Here is a 16117-nt window from a genome sequence, read left to right as displayed (position 1 = left end):
GGAGAGCAGAGGGAACTGGACCTCAGAAATGGCAATGGGGGTGGGCCCGAGGCCCAGGGCAGCCCCACAGCAGGGGGGCCCTCGAGAAAGGGCTCGGTAGGGCAGCGGTTCTCAACCTGGGGGTCGCGACCTCTTTGGTGGTCGAATGACCCTTTCACAGGGGTCACCTAAGACCATCCTGCATATCGGATATTTACATTACGATTCACAACAGTAGCAACATTACATTATGAAGTAGCAACGAGAATAATTTTATGGTTGGGTCACAAGAGGAACTGTATTTAAAGGGCCAGAAGGTTGAGATCCACTGCGATAGGGGCTCTGTGTGGAACTGGGGGTGCTACGTGCAGGGAGAGCGGTAGGTCTGCAGAAAGACAGGAGGCCGCCTTTGGCAGCCTCAATCACACTCCCCCAAAGCATTCCCAGATGGCCCCCTCTGCCCTCCCTTTTATTACAGCTTCTCACAGACGGTGGTCAACTCAGGTGGCAAAGGGAGGGCTCACGGGCAGGGTGAGGGCTGCAGGAGGGCGCCGAAGGAAGGAGTACCAGAGGGCATGCAGGGTTGGGTGGAGTGAGGACTTCTCAGCAGGTGCTCAGCCCCAGCACCGCTGCCCTGCGGGCTGGATCAGCGCAGGGGAGGGACAGCAGGCCTGTGCTCTGTAGGACATTGAACAGCATCTCTGGCTTCTACTCGTTAGAAAAGCTAGTAGCAACCCCCTCCCAGTTGTGATGACCAAAAATGTCTCCAGACATTGCTAACTGTTCCCTGGGGCGCAAAATTGCCCCCGGCTGAGAAGTACCCCTCTACAGAAGAGAAGGGAGGAGGGTCAGACTAGGGACAGCACGGGACTCGCCCTCCCAGGGTGCAGGTGGTGTTCTGGTGACCTTCAGCGCTTCCCCTTCAAGATCATCATGATCATTCATTCACTCATTTAACAAATAGGTATGCAGTGCCTCCCAAGTGCCAACCCTGTGTTGGGTCCTGGGGATGTAACATCTCACTGAACCCTCCCAACAGCCTATGGAGCAACCAAAACCATGCGCCCAAGCTCACCCGCAGGAAAGGGACAGAGCTGGCTTCCATCCAGGTGTCTGCCGGGGTCCATGCCCCTGCCCAGCTCTCGGGAATCGGCTCAGCCAAGCTCCTCAGCAAGCATCGCAGGCGGATGCAGAGAAACTCGCCTCGGGTAGGGGGCCTCTTTTCTACCTGATGGACCCATTCTTATCTGAGAAGTGGTTTCATTCAGTAGGGGAGGGAGGAAGGGCCTGAGGGTCAGAGACCGAGGTTCAAATCCCAGCTCTGCCGCTTAGTGACCCTGAGGGGTATTTCCATTAAACCATTGACTCTGTCTTGGCTGCCCCTGAGAAGCTTGTGCCAGGGTCCCACTCGGACCAAGAGACCCAGGATCCCTGCGGTGGGCGAGCTCCCCAGGGGTTCTAATGCAGGGTGGGGCTGGGAACCACTGCTGCAGACCTCACCCTCCTCAAGGCCTCTCGATGATCTCAATGCATTCAACACCATTGCTGGCACACGGCCTGGTATGCGGGTACACATTTGCTGAATGAATGACTGGGGGAGTGAATGACTGGTGGAATGAATGAATGAGCAAAGGAATGAATGAATGCATATATATGAATGAATGAATGAATGAGTCGGACTTTGGCTTTCTCAGTTCTAAAGAGGCATGATACTGCCTTACCTCCTGGAGGCCATTGTGAGGGAATGATGTGATGAGGAGCAGTAATTCCTCATGCCACCTCCACTCTGCCACACTATTCAATATGGGAGCCCTCCCAACGCAAGCTCCTCTCTCTGTCTGTTTTGTCTCGTAGGCCTTTTCATCTTCTAATAAACCTTACATTTTCACTGTTTTTCTTTTTATTGTCTGGCTTTCCCCACAAGAATAGAAGCTCTGGGGACAAGAATTTTGTCTATTTATCCAGCTCAGTGCCCGGCATTCAATTAATTCTGTCGAATAAAAGAATGAAGAGGATTCTTGGTGTCATTCTGAGTTGACACCGAAATTTCACATGCTTATGAGCAAAGAGGATGCAGACCTCCCCCTTTGCCTCTGGACGTCTGCTTTCTCCCGAGGCTCCCACGAGATGAGGCAGAAAAGTCCCCAACAGGACCAGGCAAAGTGGCCACATTTGTCACCAAAGATGCTTGTGGAGGAGAAACTACCTACAAACAGTGAGGATCCCAGGCAGCGACCCCCCCTGTCTGTCCTCCTTCCCACCCCGGGAACCTGAGTGCCCCCATTCTCTGCCTACCACCCTCCGTGAGCAGGTGACACAGGGCTGCCACAGGCCAAACTCCTCTGTGTTTGCCTGGGCTGGCCCAGGGGTGCAAATGGCTTTGCCAAATAGTTTTTTTCACCGCATGGAAGCTCTTCCTTAATTTACAAAAGACACCCCTCCCTGCTCAGGTGAGCTGGTCCATCTTGGTTGGGGGCTCTTGGCCTCCCTGGACATCTGCCGAGAGCAGGGAGCCCTGGAACCCAGGCAGGAGCCGGACCGTCTGCTTTCCCATCTCCTGCCACCTCTGCTAGACTCCCACTGCCACGCAGAGCTAGACCACCACTGGCTGCTTTATGAGCCAGGACTGGAAGGAGACTTTCCACTCACACCTCATCCATCAGAAAGCGCTGGAGCCCGAGGGGAAGTGAGTGGGGAGAGGGAGTCCCCCTGTGTTCTCTGAGCCAGAAAATTCCATGTTTCCCCAGCTCACAGCCAGCCACAGGCTCCGGTCTGGAGAAATGGTTGAGGGGGACATGAGGATCCAAGTCCCCTGTGCCATGGGGACCCTTGGAGCAAGGCCAGGAAGGAGCCAGGAGGCACCACAGCTGTCCAGATGAGACCCAGATGGCCCAGAGAGATGACAGCTGTGGCCACAGCTGGGAGCCAGGGTAGAAGCCTAAGACATGGAGAGCTATGCTGATGTACCTACCGGAAAACCCATCAGCAGTGGGGGATTTCCCTGCAAAGAAGCAGCTGACCCTTGGCCTGCACTGTCCTCCTCCTGTTTCCTGGACACCTACTATGTGCAGTCCCAGGCTAGGCTCAGTAGGGAAGGCGACAAAACAAGACTTGCATGACCCGGTTGATAAGGCTGGACTCGGGGTGAAAACAACTAAGCTAAGATGGGCCAGGGGTCCTTGAGCAGAGTGGAGGCTCCTGGCCTGAAGGCTGTGGCCCCAGGGGGCCTTCCTGGAGTGGGCGCAGCTAGAGTTGAGTCTGAAGGATGGGGGACCCTGGCTGGGAAACTGGGGAGAAATCCAGGGACACTGGAAGCCAGGGACCCACCGTCTAGGAAAACGGTAGACTTTCCTGTGAGGGCGTTTAGAGAAGTAACTCCCCCAGCTTGGCTGAAACAGGGACAAGGTCGGGAGCAGCATGACAACAGCTCAGAAGGTACAGAGCACGTATTGCCTTCACAGAGCATTTGCCTCCCCTGCAGCGTACCAGGGAGGGACAAAGGTTAGACTCAGGGAGGTTCTAGACTTGCCCAAGGTCACACAGCTGGGAGACGGTGTAGCAGCAATAGATCCCAGGTCTGATGGACCCCAGAGTCCACTCTCCCAATTTCTCTGTTGCAGGCCGACAGCCCCAGGCAGTAGAGAGTCAAGGGAGGCGGGATTATTGCCACCATCCAGGTGGGAGGAGGCTGAGGCTCAGGGAGGTAATACGCAGGCCCAAGGCCACTCAGCAGGTTGAAGGTGGAGCCTTGGGCCAATGCAGGTCCTCCCGGCTCTGGCAATATTCCTCCCACAACCCGTGTATTCCTCAGAAAGGCCTCCCAGGAGTAGCTGCACCCCTAGAGGAAGGACAGTGAATCAGGGCCACTTCCTGTCACGCCTCATTAACCATGGTTAGGGGAGGCCTACTCCAAGCCAAGGTGCTGCCCGCCCAGGCAAGCACAGACCCTGGCAAACCTCTCTCCCCTCCCGCCAATGTTGCCTGTGCCCAGGGAGCTGGGCTGGGGCTAAGAGAGGCAGGCGGGGGGTTGGGGCAGGCGGTTTCCAGCTCCTGCCAGATGACCCTGCTTGCTAGGAAGCCCACTGAGCAAGGCAAAGCATCAAAACCGAGGTGTACCTTTCGTCCAAGCGGTCCTGGATCGCCAGGGAGCCCGGGCAAGCCCATGTCGCCCTGCAAGACAGAGACAAGGGGTGAGCTGGGGGGATGGGAGCAGAGACGCGTGTCAAATCGAAGTGTGAGCGCTCATGGCCAGTTGTTCATGAACTGGGCTCAAGGAGGCCTGGAGGCCTCAGGAGAGACTGGGGTCTCTGAGCGGAGTGAGGGCAGCCCAGTGGGCAGGGTGTCCAGCCCCTCTCCACATAACCCAGTCACTCCATTCGATCTACGGGGTGTCCCCCAAAATGTAGACATACTTTAACAGCTGAGAGCTCAATTTTGAAAATAAAATGTATCTTAATAAGCGCTGCCTTTATCATTATTCAAAGTGTGTGCATACATTTTGGGGGGAAACCCTATATTTTCTATATTGGACTTTGGTATAGAATACCATTTGGGAAATAGGTCCTATGCTAAATATTTGAGAACCACTGTCCCAGGGGGCATGTAATTCATCTGCCTCAATCCAATCAGCGCCCTCTCTCTCTCTCTCTCTCTCTCCATTCCTCATCCTTGCCGGGCATGGTGGTCACCGTAGGAGGCATTTCTGCTACCCCCATGAGACCTGAGAACAGACAGCCCAGGAGCAAGAGACAAGACCTGGGTACCAATCCTGCTCTGCACCCGGCCAGCTGTGTGAGCTCCAGCAGCCACCCGCCTCCGGGGCCTCTGTTTCCTCATCTGTAAGCTGGGCCCATCTGCCCTGGTTTACAAGGTTACAACGGGGAGCAGATGGGAGTGCATGTGAACATTTACACCCAGTGTAATGAATGAAAAAAACGCATCAGCGAGGATGTGAAGGGGTGAGCCTCCTGTGACTCGGGAAACCGAAGGGAGCTGCCACTTGTATGTGCCCCAGCACAGGAGGCCGGGGTGGGAAGCAGTGTTCTGCCTGTCAGGAGGGCTCCTAGGCTGAGTCCTGAGGAAGGCAGACAGACTGGGGTGTCCCTCCAGGATTTGGAGCTCTGAGACGCTGGGGGCCTTACCTGGAGTTCTGGGGTCCCCTGTTCCCAAGAGTCCTGCACTCCTTCCAGGTCCCTTGGTTAGTGGACAGGGTGACACATCAGGGAATAATGCTTGTGCTTTCTCTTCCACGGGGAAATCTCTGGTCTCATCGCCCTCCCCTGGCCCGTTCCCTTCCCACCTCCTGGACGTTCACACACCTGTCTATTAACCTCGGAGGGGACTTTGAATGTCTTTTGGAAGCTTCCTGGGCATGTGCGACCAAGAAGCTGCTGGATGCCAAGGGTCACCAGAAGGCCCTACAGAAAGCTATGCCATATATTAGACAAAAGGACATTCCCCAAGAACGTCCTGGGGAAACCTGTGGGTGCTATTGGCTGCAGCCCCAGAAGACAGCAGGAAATGGCGTTGGGCTTGGTGCGGGGAAAGGCGGAAGGGCTTCAAGGTAAAAACCAAACCAGCGCTGACCTTTCCAGACTGTCAGGCGGCAGCCCAGGAGGGCTCTCCCAGGGCTGGGCGGTTTCCCTGCTGCTCACTCCCCCTGCCCTGAGCCCGGGGACCCTGGAAACCTACCTTTGTCCCATCGTGGGCCTTTCCTGGTGACAGCCCCGGGTCCCCTTTCTGTCCCTGAAACAAAAACAATTCTGCTAATGTCTCCCACACGCTACTCTAAGCCCTGTCCCCGCTTAAACAGCCTCCCTCCACCCCCACTCACACACCCCACTGCTCCAGACTCCAACACCTACCACGCTCCCCACTGATTGCGTGATGACAAAGTCCAAACCCCTCCTCTGGCGTCCCAAGTCTTGGGTCCCCTGGTCCCAATCATCCTACCCAGATTTGACCAGCCACATACACAGAAAGGGTCGTCTCTGCCTTCCCCAGACCACAGCCCCTTCCTCAGCCACGCTCTGCACTTCCCAGCTGCCAGGCCCTCGCACAGGCAGCCACTCCCACCTAGGAAACCATTCCACAGGCCTCACTAGCCAGACATAAACATTCTTCAAGATGCAACTTGAGTGTGTCCTCTCCAGTCGGGGCCTGCGTATGGGTCGCACGACCTTGCACATGAGAGCTGCTAGGACTGCCTCCCAGGCTCTCAGAGAGCTTCTGAGACCCAGACAAGAGGTGCTTCTGGTTCCCTTTCCAGTTCGCTCCCCTCAGCACTCTAAGTATCCAGGGTAGGTGCCATAATACCCACTTGCATCTGTGAACAGCCCCTCAGAGTTCGCAATATCCCTCACCTCACTAGATTCTAACAGCCCAATGCAGTGGGCAGGGGAAGTGTTATCACCCCCATAACATATACGGGAAAGCGGAGGCCAAGAGAGAAGAAAGAGACAGTCCAGGCCCCGGGAAGAGGTGCTGGCCAGCTAAGATGAGAGCCCTGAAGATGAGTTGGAACTGGTAGTATTTCAGGGAGAAACAGACCAGCAGCGGGTCCTCCGTCAGAGACAGGCACCCTTTGTGTTTAGATCTGGGAGTGTCCCCATTGCAGAGTCTGGCTCCTGAGAGCTGGGCCCAGAGAAAGGGACAGTTCACCAGCTGCGTCTCCTACGGCTGGAAAGAGCGCTCCTGGCTGTGGGCCCGCTCATTTGGCCCAACCTGGCTAAATTACTCAGCAAACAGCCCTTTGGAAAGTCGGTCCGCCCTGATGTCACCTTCCAAGAGCCCGTGAGCCTGTCCCTCACCCTCACTCCCACGCTCCCGCTCCCAGCTGGACCCTGAGTCAGAAGTCCTGGGGTGAAGCCAGGGTCTCACAGTGGGAACTCAGGCAAATCATTTCACTTCTCTGGGCCCTGTCTTCTCACCTTTAAAATGGGGGCTGTGCAGCACACACAAACAGGCATGCACACATGCACACACCAGCACACACACATGCACATGAGTACATACAGCTGCACACACCCATGCACTCAGGTGTGTGCACACACTCTCACCCAGGTGCATGCACACACTTACACACAGGCTCATGCATGCACATGCATACCCATAGGGTCATGCACACGTGCTCATACATCTACACACAGGTGCATATATGTGCCCTTGGCATTTGCACACACACTCACATGTGCACATGGGTGCATGCACATACACACACTTGTACACACGCACATACACCTGCTAGCTTTCCAGGTTTCTTGGTAAGGAGCCAGTGAGATAATGAATGTGACGCATGGGAGGGGTGGTTTGGCCAAGTTCAATTAATTCCCATTTGGTTCTTTTCTTTGTCAGAACTTAGACCTTCCAAATTCTGACTCAATCGCTCTTCTCGAGAAATCATTGCATTCCAAACTGGATAGGGCTCTACAGAGGGAAGGGAGCAGCCTTCTACTGCCCACCCACTCTGCGCCCAACACTGTGCCAGGCTCCATTAGTCCTCTTAACAGCCTGCCCCCCCGCTCCCCTCCCCCCTGCTGTGATGCAACTCAGAAGCAGACCAGGGTCAGAGAGGCTGAGTCACAGCCTGGGGTGACACGCAGGTGAGGGGCCAGGTCTTACAAGGTATGACTCATCCCGGTCTGTCTGAGTTTTCAGCTCCTGTTTATAAATGGGAAGCCTGGGTACTTCCCTCACACCCTCCAGCTGCCCCAAGCTGAAGGGCAGCCCCTCCCTGCTAGGACCCCAACCCTCTGTTCCCTGGGCCCCTCCAGTCTCTTCTGCAGAACCTGCCCTCTGGGATCTCACACTGCAGCTGCCCCTCACTGACACTCTCCCACCCTCTGCTGTTCACAAGCCCGACTCCACTACCTTTTATGTCCATGATGCAAGGCCAGGCCCAGGGCTCCCTGGGTTTCCGGTGGCCAAAAAAGGACAGTTACTCTCCCCACCCGCCCTTGCCCACCTCAGTCTACAGCTGGTAAAGGAGCTGGGCTTAAAAAGCTTTTGGAGTGGGCCTCCATGTATCCTATTCTGTCATTTTATAAAAGGGGAAACTGAGGCCCAATGAGATGACGCCCTTGCTCCCTTGCCAGGGGCTCTTACTGGGGCATTTTAGGTATTTATGGGATTCTCTGTGGGCTGTCAGCAGCAGCACAGTGCTTGGGATGTAATCCCCGCCTGAGGACAACATCCACAGGTACAGATCCTTATGGACCATCTACTGTGAGCCAAGTCCGGCAATGACTGCAGGGAATACCACAGTGGGGAACGAGACACAGGGATCGCCCCTGGGACGCTCTTGAGGGAGAAGCCAGAGAGACAGGTAATGGTAATAATAAGCCTAGCATCTACCGAATACACGCCTAAGCTCTCCACACATAAATCTATGTGGTGGCAACTACCCCTCTCCCGATGTCACATAGGAGGAGACTAAGGCACAGAGAAGATAAGTAACTTGTCTAAGGTCACAGTTAGTAAGTGGGGCTTAGACGCAGGCAGCCTGGTTTCAGAGCTCAAGCTCTGAACATTTCAATACTCTGCAGATAACACGTGGAGTCCAGGAGGAAGTTGGGGACCGAGGGGGACATCCCTAACAGGAGTTACAGCTAAGCTAAGGCTGGAGGAAGACGAGGAGGGAGCCAATGAAGTTAAAGTTCAAGAGATGCTCCAGGCACCTTGGTCAGGGGAAGGTGTGACTTCCACGATGGAAAAGGCTAGACATCTTCCTTCCCATACTCCTGCCAATTCCCCAGTAAGAGACATAAGGAAGATGTAAACTTTAGTTCATTGTTTACACCCTGGTTTACATCAACCTAGCTCTCCAGTCCAAGAGCCAGTATATGAGACATAAGGAAGATGTAAACTTTAGTTCATTATTTACACCCTGTTGAGGACAAGAACCTGGTCACCAACCCAGCTCTCCAGTCCAAAAGCCAGTATAACCTTGGACAAACTGCTTTTCTTCTCTGTGTAGGAAACTGCCTGGGCTGGTTAACAGAGCCTTGAACAACTAGAAGGTGGATGGGAAGGCGAATCATAAATACAAACACAGTAGGAATGGGAACTGTGTTGAGCCCCTGTCCTGTGGGTAGGGTGGGAGGTGAAGAGATCTGATCTAGCCCCAGGCCTGGAACCTCCTCTGAAGATTCACTGGACTTTCCGCTATCACTACTACTATTTTGTGTGTTTAGAAGTTCTGACCAATGCAATAAGGCAGGAAAAACAAATAAGACTACTAACCTTTGAGGAAAAGGAGACAAAAATATTTCCTTCTTTGCAAAAAAAAAAAAAAAAAGATGAGTGCCTGTCTAGAAAAATCTAGGAGAACTAACTGAAATACTATTAGAATTAATAAGATAATTCAGTAAAGAGCATGTTCATAAAATAAACACAAAAAGGGCAAAAATACAAAAGTCAACAGTTCTCGTCAATAGCTGAGAGCCAAGCTAGAAAATATAATGAGGCAGATATTCCATTCATAACAACAACAAAACATAAAATTCCCAACTATAAACTTAACAAGAATTGTGCAGGACTTATGCAATAAAAACAATAAAAGTTACTAAGAGACATTTCTAAAAACTCAACTAAATGGGAAGACTTAATACTTTAAAGATGTTGATTCTTCATAAATTAATATGCACATTTAATACAATTCCAATAAAACCCCAAGAGGGTTTTATAAGGAAATTATTAAGAGGAGCATACTAAAGTACATCTGACAGAATAAACAGCCAGAAATATTTTAAAAGAACAGGGGCGGGAAGACACACAGTATAAAGACAGTAAATGTCATAATATAAAAATGGCACTTTACTAACATAAAAAATATAAATAGCAATGAAACATACTTCAATGGCCTGAAATAGACTCTGATCTACCATACAGTAATGAGTGGAGGAAAGTTTATTTAATAAATGGTTAACTATTGGAGGGAAAATAAAGTTAGAGCCCTACCTCATATTGTCCCCTTATTGAAAATTAATTCCAGATGGTTTAAACTTTTTTAGTACAAATGATATTATGAAATAACTAGAAATATAAGTGAATACCTATCTGATCTTAGGATGGGAAAGAAATGTGTAAGAATAAAAGTAAATAACCATACATTTCACATATGGTGGAGCCCTCTCCAAACTGACATGTTTTTTTTTAATATATTTTATTGATTTTTTTACAGAGAGGAAGGGAGAGGGATAGAGAGTTAGAAACATATATATATATATATATATATATGACACTTTGATTTGTGAAAATCATCATGAATACTCTTAACAGGCAAACAGTAAATTAGAAAATATATATAAGGTAGATGAACTCTTAATAACCTTAATATATAACATAAATAATTTCTACAAACTATCAGCCAGACCCTACTTCCCAAGCTGCCTGAGTAGCCTTTGCAAACCTCATCCGATCGTGTCACCTCTGCTGCAAATCTTTGCATGGCTTCCTGCTGCTCTTTGGATAAAGTCCAAAAGTCTTACCACCACCTACAGGCCTGCTGCCCTCCGCAGCCTCCTCCTGCCCCTTTGCCTAGTTACCTGCAGCACTTCAGACCTCAGTTTAACCTCCCCATCCTCTGGGAAGACCCATCTTTTCTCCCAGACCAGACAGATATATTCCTGAGCAAACCTGGCCATTCAAAACAGCTGCTGATCTCAGCATCCTGGTATACCCCATGACCTGGGAGACCTGAGGCTGCTACAAAGCAGAAGTCCCCCAAGGAGGTCCCCTCTGGAGCGGAGAAGCAGGTCCTCCCAGGGGACAGAGTCTTCATCTGCTGGAGCCTCAGTTTCCCCATCCATAAATGGGTGCAGTATCTCCACCCACCTCATAGATCTTTGTGGGGATCAATTGAGATGAGCTACATAAAGAGTGTGCGTAGTGTCCAGTGCACAGTAAGGGTCCAATACATTGTAGATATTATCATCAGTATTTGCCTTGTCAAAACCCAGAGCCCCTCTGGGCAGCTGCTAGGCGCTGGGCATCTGATGCTCCCATGCACACCTTCCAAGGAAGGACCCAGCCGGCCCTGGCCATAGAGTCATGGACCCACAGGGGCTGAGGCTGGTGCTCCTGCACCAGCATTCTGGTGCCGTATGTTCATGTATCCAGGGCTACCTGTGTACGACCTTTGCCCCAAACTCCCCGACAAGCTGGGAGCCAGAGGAGTTCTGCTCCAGGAGTCAGGACTGGCCTCCGGAGGCTGCCAGCTGTCACTCACTGCCCAACCTGGGTCAATCAGTTAATGGCTGACTTTAGCCACTCAACCTTGACAGTAGGGTTAACAAAGAATGACCTTGCGCCTGGGCCAACCAAAGCCCAGAGAGGTTTCTTCACCTGCCCGCCCCTGAGATGACAGTCTGGGCTGAGCGGCGTCCTAACCAGGAGTCCCTCTGCCCTTCCCAGCCTGCCCTGAGCTCCTTCAGCCCCATCGCTGAGCTCTTGGCTTCCCTGGCCTTGCATCTTCCTCCCCCTCCTCCCATCTCCCCGGCCATTCCTCCACACTTCTCCCTGTGACCTAAATTTCACGGGTCTGGCACTCCTCTTGGCGCCCTCGCTTCTCACTCCACCCACCGCCCTGACAATCCTGCTCCCTCATCACGCCCCAGGGATGGACCCGGGCTCTCCAGGCCGGAATTCCCCACAGCCCTCGGAGCACCAGTCACTCTGGTCTCTGTGGGCTCATCTAGAAGTTAGCTGGGCCATTTCCAGCAGCTCCCTGGGGAAGGTGGCATCTGTGTGCCAGCCATCTCCCAAGGTCCTGTCTCCAGCTCAGAACTTTCCTGAGTCTTAGAGTGCTTTTGGTCCATGAATCGTCTCCACCTGGCTGGACTACAGGTTCCAAACGCAACATCATCTTAGTCCTTCTCCCTGGTTCCCAGGTTCCGTCTCTAACACCGGGGAGCCACGACCTCTCACCTCTCATCCAAGTCCTTGCTACCCTATTTCCGCATTGTGAATACGCCCACTCCCCCTCCTCCCACCGCCCCAGGCTAGCCTCCTCTCTCCCCTGGAACACCCAGGTCTCTCTGCCTCTGCTCTGGTCCCCATCCCAGTCCCTCTTCCACGTGCCATCCAGTGACTTTCCTCACACACCATCTTTCCACACCCCTCCCCAGCTCAAACGCGGACCTGAGTCCCCTGGTCAGACACTCCAGACCCTCTCTCCTTAGCATCAAATGATCCTTCCTCCTACTCCCTTTGAGGGCTCTGGGTTCCAGTGGTCCTTCCCTCCGAAGTCCCTCCCAACCAGAGGCTAAACTCCTAACTCCTCACTGTGTCCCCAGCCTGGCACAAGGCCTGGTGCTCAGGGAGTGCCTGGGGCCGGTGGGCCTGAGGACCTCCCACCAGGAGCCCCTGGGAAACGCTCCCATGTGGGCCTCACTTCAGCACCCACTCCACGGCCCGATCTCCAGATCCCACAGCAAATACTCACTTTGGCTCCGGGAGGGCCGGGGAGGCCTGGGTTTCCGTGAGGCCCAGGAGGACCCTGAAAAAGAAGTAAACACAGAGGTGAGGGGAGCCGGGGCCCTTCCACTTCCTACAGCAGTGCCCCGGGTTCCCTCTGGCGCTGCGCCTTCTCCCCTCACCACCTCGGAGCGGTATTGCTCCTGGGGTCTCACCTCAGGGCTCAGCCTGAACTGGGCAAAGGCTGGGCAGGGAGAATGTTTGAGAGGGGCCCTACGTCTTCTCTCCCCACCAAGTCTGCGCAGTATTGTGACAGGCCGCCCGGATGCCTGGCCCTGTGCTAAGCACTTTCCACTCACGATCCCGTTTTACCCACTAACCCACGAGATCGGGGCTATCATTATTCCTATTTTGGAGACGAGGAAGCTGGTGTTCAGAGGTTTATCACTTTCTCAGGTCACCCAGCTGCTCAGGGACAAGAGCTAGATCTCAACCTCAGATGTGACTTCAGAGGACAAGCCCTGAACAGCTGAATTTTACCCCCTTTTTCTCTCCAGCTGGCCGCCTCAGCCCTTCCCAGCTGGCTTCCTCGAGCTCAAAGCACACTCAGCTGTTTGCTTCCCTACGCTGGGCCCAGTCCTTTCTCCCCTCACCGCCTCTGCCATGTTGTTCCCATCATCTGGCATGCCTCTGCCATCCAACCCCTCCAGCTGAAACCCAACCCATCCTTCAAGACCTGGCTCAAAAGCCACCTCCTCCCAGGAGCCTTTGGGGACTCCTCCTGCCTAAAGGACACGTCCACCCTTCAGCCTCCAGCTGGACTGTTGTATGAGCCCTTGGAGTTGAGGGTTCAATGAAGGGCATCCTAAGCCTCTTTGGACCAAAGGCACAGCCCCCCTGTGGCCACACAGTCAGCACTCCCCCTTGGGTTCCTACAGGCTCCGAGCTTACGGCGCCCTCCAGGGTCCACGGAACAGCTGGGCAGCCTGGGCCCAGAGAGTCCTAGAGTCGTGGCCAAGAGAGGGCCGGAACCAGGCCCGTTGGCCTCAAGTCCAGGGCTTATTCATGGCACTGGATTTTCCCAGGCCATACCCAAATCCGCTACAGCAGCTGGGTCCAGTTACGTCCACTTTCTCCAGCAAGGGCCTGGACTACAGCCTTGCAGCCCAGTGATAAAAACAGGGCCCTAGGAGTCGGGTAATTCCTGAGGGTCTTTGTCCGGGAGGCATACTCTGGGACGTTGGGGGTGGGGAGGGGCACCTCAAGAGGCCCCACCGTGCCCCCCACCGCACCAGCCTCCAGACACACTGCCCTGTCCCTGCCCCCCCTTGACCCATCTGGCTGGCTGTGTATGAACTCGCTGCCTTCCTCCCTGTCCGAGGCCAACTTCCCAGCTGCAGCCTGTCACATTCCAACCGAGGCACCTCCCTCTTCCTCGATGTCTAAACTGGAACTCTCCCCGTCTCTGAAAACATCTAGCAAGAACGGTGTTTAGAAGCTCACTAAGCCTGGGGGGCTTATCATGGTGTCAGGGGTGAGCCTCCCTCTAGAACAATCAGTCCCTCCCAACATCCTACCTAATACTGTCTGCTGGCACCGGCTAGGACTGGGAAGTGTCGAGATCTGAAACCACTCTGAGCCTCCCCACCCCCAGTCTCAGGCTCCCCTCTATTCCATCAGTGACAGGACCCAGCGGTCTCTAAGGAATCTGGAAGATGTCCAATGTTCACCCCAGCCCAGGCTCCTCCTGGGGTCTAACCTCTGAGCTCAGCCTGAACTGGGCAACGGTTGGGTGGGGGGAATGTTTTAGGAGGGGCCCCTGACCAGCACCCCAGAACCAGGCGTGAGCCATGCGAGGTCAAGGGTGGCTACTTCTCCCCCGTTGTGCCCCTAGCTGCTCCAAAGATGGTGGGTTGGAGCACTCAGCTAACCCCCTCTGCAGCTCGTGAAGGTGGGGGCTTCCTGCTTCCCTGCCCCCCACCCCCACCCCTCTCCAGCCACAGCCTTGCTTAGAAACGAAGCACATAGTTGAGTGGGAGCCAAGCAGACCGATTCTATAAATGCTGCAGCCCAGAAAGGCGGGTGGGGGCAGGGCCCAGGGATTCCCCAACGTCCCTCCCTGGATGGGCGGATGGGCTGCGGGACTATGTGAAGGTGGGAAGGGGCATGCCACTGACCTCAGATGAGGCCCCACCCTCCCCTAAACCCCAGAGCCACCATCTGTGCTGAGGAGCTGGGACTGTTTAATCCCAGCATTCTATCATCTTTGGAATTTTATGATCTATGGAATTTGTAGTCTAGAAACAGAATGATGAGGGGTGTGTTGGGGGCGGGGCGGTGCTGGGGCATATGAGAGACAGAAGGATGTCAGGAGAGTCATTCACTCACTTGTGGAATTTCAGCGCTGGGAGGAACCATAGGAATGCCTCACTACGATCCCATGTTTTATAGATGGGACAACGAAGGCCCAGAGAAGGGAAAGGACTTGGCTAAGATCACACAACTTCTTCGTGGAAATGTTCTCGGCTCCCAGACTAGAACTCATCAGCAACCATTTCCCAGCACCTGCTGCACGCAGGGCACTGTGCGAGGAGTCGTGGGAGGAAAAGAGGGTCAGCAGGCTGTCTCTGGCCCAGAGGGGCTCAGCCGAATAGATAGAAAATGAGCACCTGGATGGTTAATACCACAGGCTCTGGACTCAGACCATCCGGGTTAAATCCGGGTTCTGGATCTACCTGATGTTTGACTTTATCCAAAGTCACCGGACCTTTCTGAGCCTCAGTGTCCTTACCTCTAAAATGTGGATAATATTGGAACCTATTTCTCAGGGCGGCTGGGAAGATGCAATGAGATCACGCGCATGCAGCTCAGTAAAGGGAGATCAGCGGTCGATGTGGGTTTTGGAGAGTGATCCGTGCCATCCAGAGGGCCCGATAAAGTGCTGCCGGAGCTCCCAGAGGGTGGTCATTAGCAAAGGAGCTGGCGTGCGATCCGAGCCATGGGTGGAGGAGGAGTTTGCAGGAGAGGGTGTGTCCGGCAGAGAGCACAGCCTGAGCAATAGCTCAGAGGCCGGAGGGCTCAGGAGGAGTACGGGGCAGGGGCCGGCTGCCTGGGCCTGGAATGCTAGGTCAGCGGGCCTCATCCTGGGCCCAGGCTGCAAGGTCAAGGCCCGTAGCGTCCGTGACACCCCTGGGGTCCTAAGCTCAGGGCATGTGCTCCATGGAGACTCCAAATCCAGGAAGAAAGGCTGCTGCTGACAGCAGATTCCAGAGCCCTGGGCCTGGGAGCACAGGGCCGGGTCTAGAGGGAACTAGGGCTCGAGTAATTGCATAACTAGAACCATCCGCTGGGCTCAGAGCTAAAAATATGCCCCAGGCAGCTACCTCTGCCTGGGCTTTGCCAGGCACCCAGCGTGGGAAAGGTTGATTCAGGCTGGGCACAGATGCCAGGCGCCATGGGTCTGAGTCCTCTTGGGGAGGGGGCAGATTCCCCTCCAAGAGGGAGGGCCCAGCACAGGGTTAAGAGCCTGGGTTCTAGTCCCGGCTCTGCCATTCATTAGATGCTTGGCTTCTTCATTCCTAAAATGAGAGTGATGCTACTGACCCATGGGGGTCCTGGGGAAGAAGGGATCAAATAAGGCAGCATTAAGTGATGTGCCAGGCACATAGGAGCTATTTTTCATTCAGAGGCTTGGGCTAGCTCAGATCAGCCACCTCGGCCCTGC

At 53.9% G+C, this 16117-nt stretch overlaps 1 protein-coding gene across 1 annotated transcript in view; it reads right to left on the bottom strand.

The window, feature by feature from the left end:
* COL27A1 (collagen type XXVII alpha 1) overlaps positions 1 to 16117 on the bottom strand; it is a 143710-nt gene that overhangs the window by 107228 nt on the left and 20365 nt on the right. The window contains 3 exon segments of the mRNA XM_015567140.1: positions 4096 to 4149; positions 5671 to 5724; positions 12422 to 12475. Coding sequence (XP_015422626.1) covers positions 4096 to 4149; positions 5671 to 5724; positions 12422 to 12475 — 162 coding nt within the window.

Source organism: Myotis davidii, unplaced genomic scaffold (assembly GCF_000327345.1).
Source record: "Myotis davidii unplaced genomic scaffold, ASM32734v1 scaffold142, whole genome shotgun sequence".
NCBI lineage: Eukaryota > Metazoa > Chordata > Mammalia > Chiroptera > Vespertilionidae > Myotis > Myotis davidii.
This window is presented reverse-complemented; position numbering and strand designations above follow the sequence as displayed.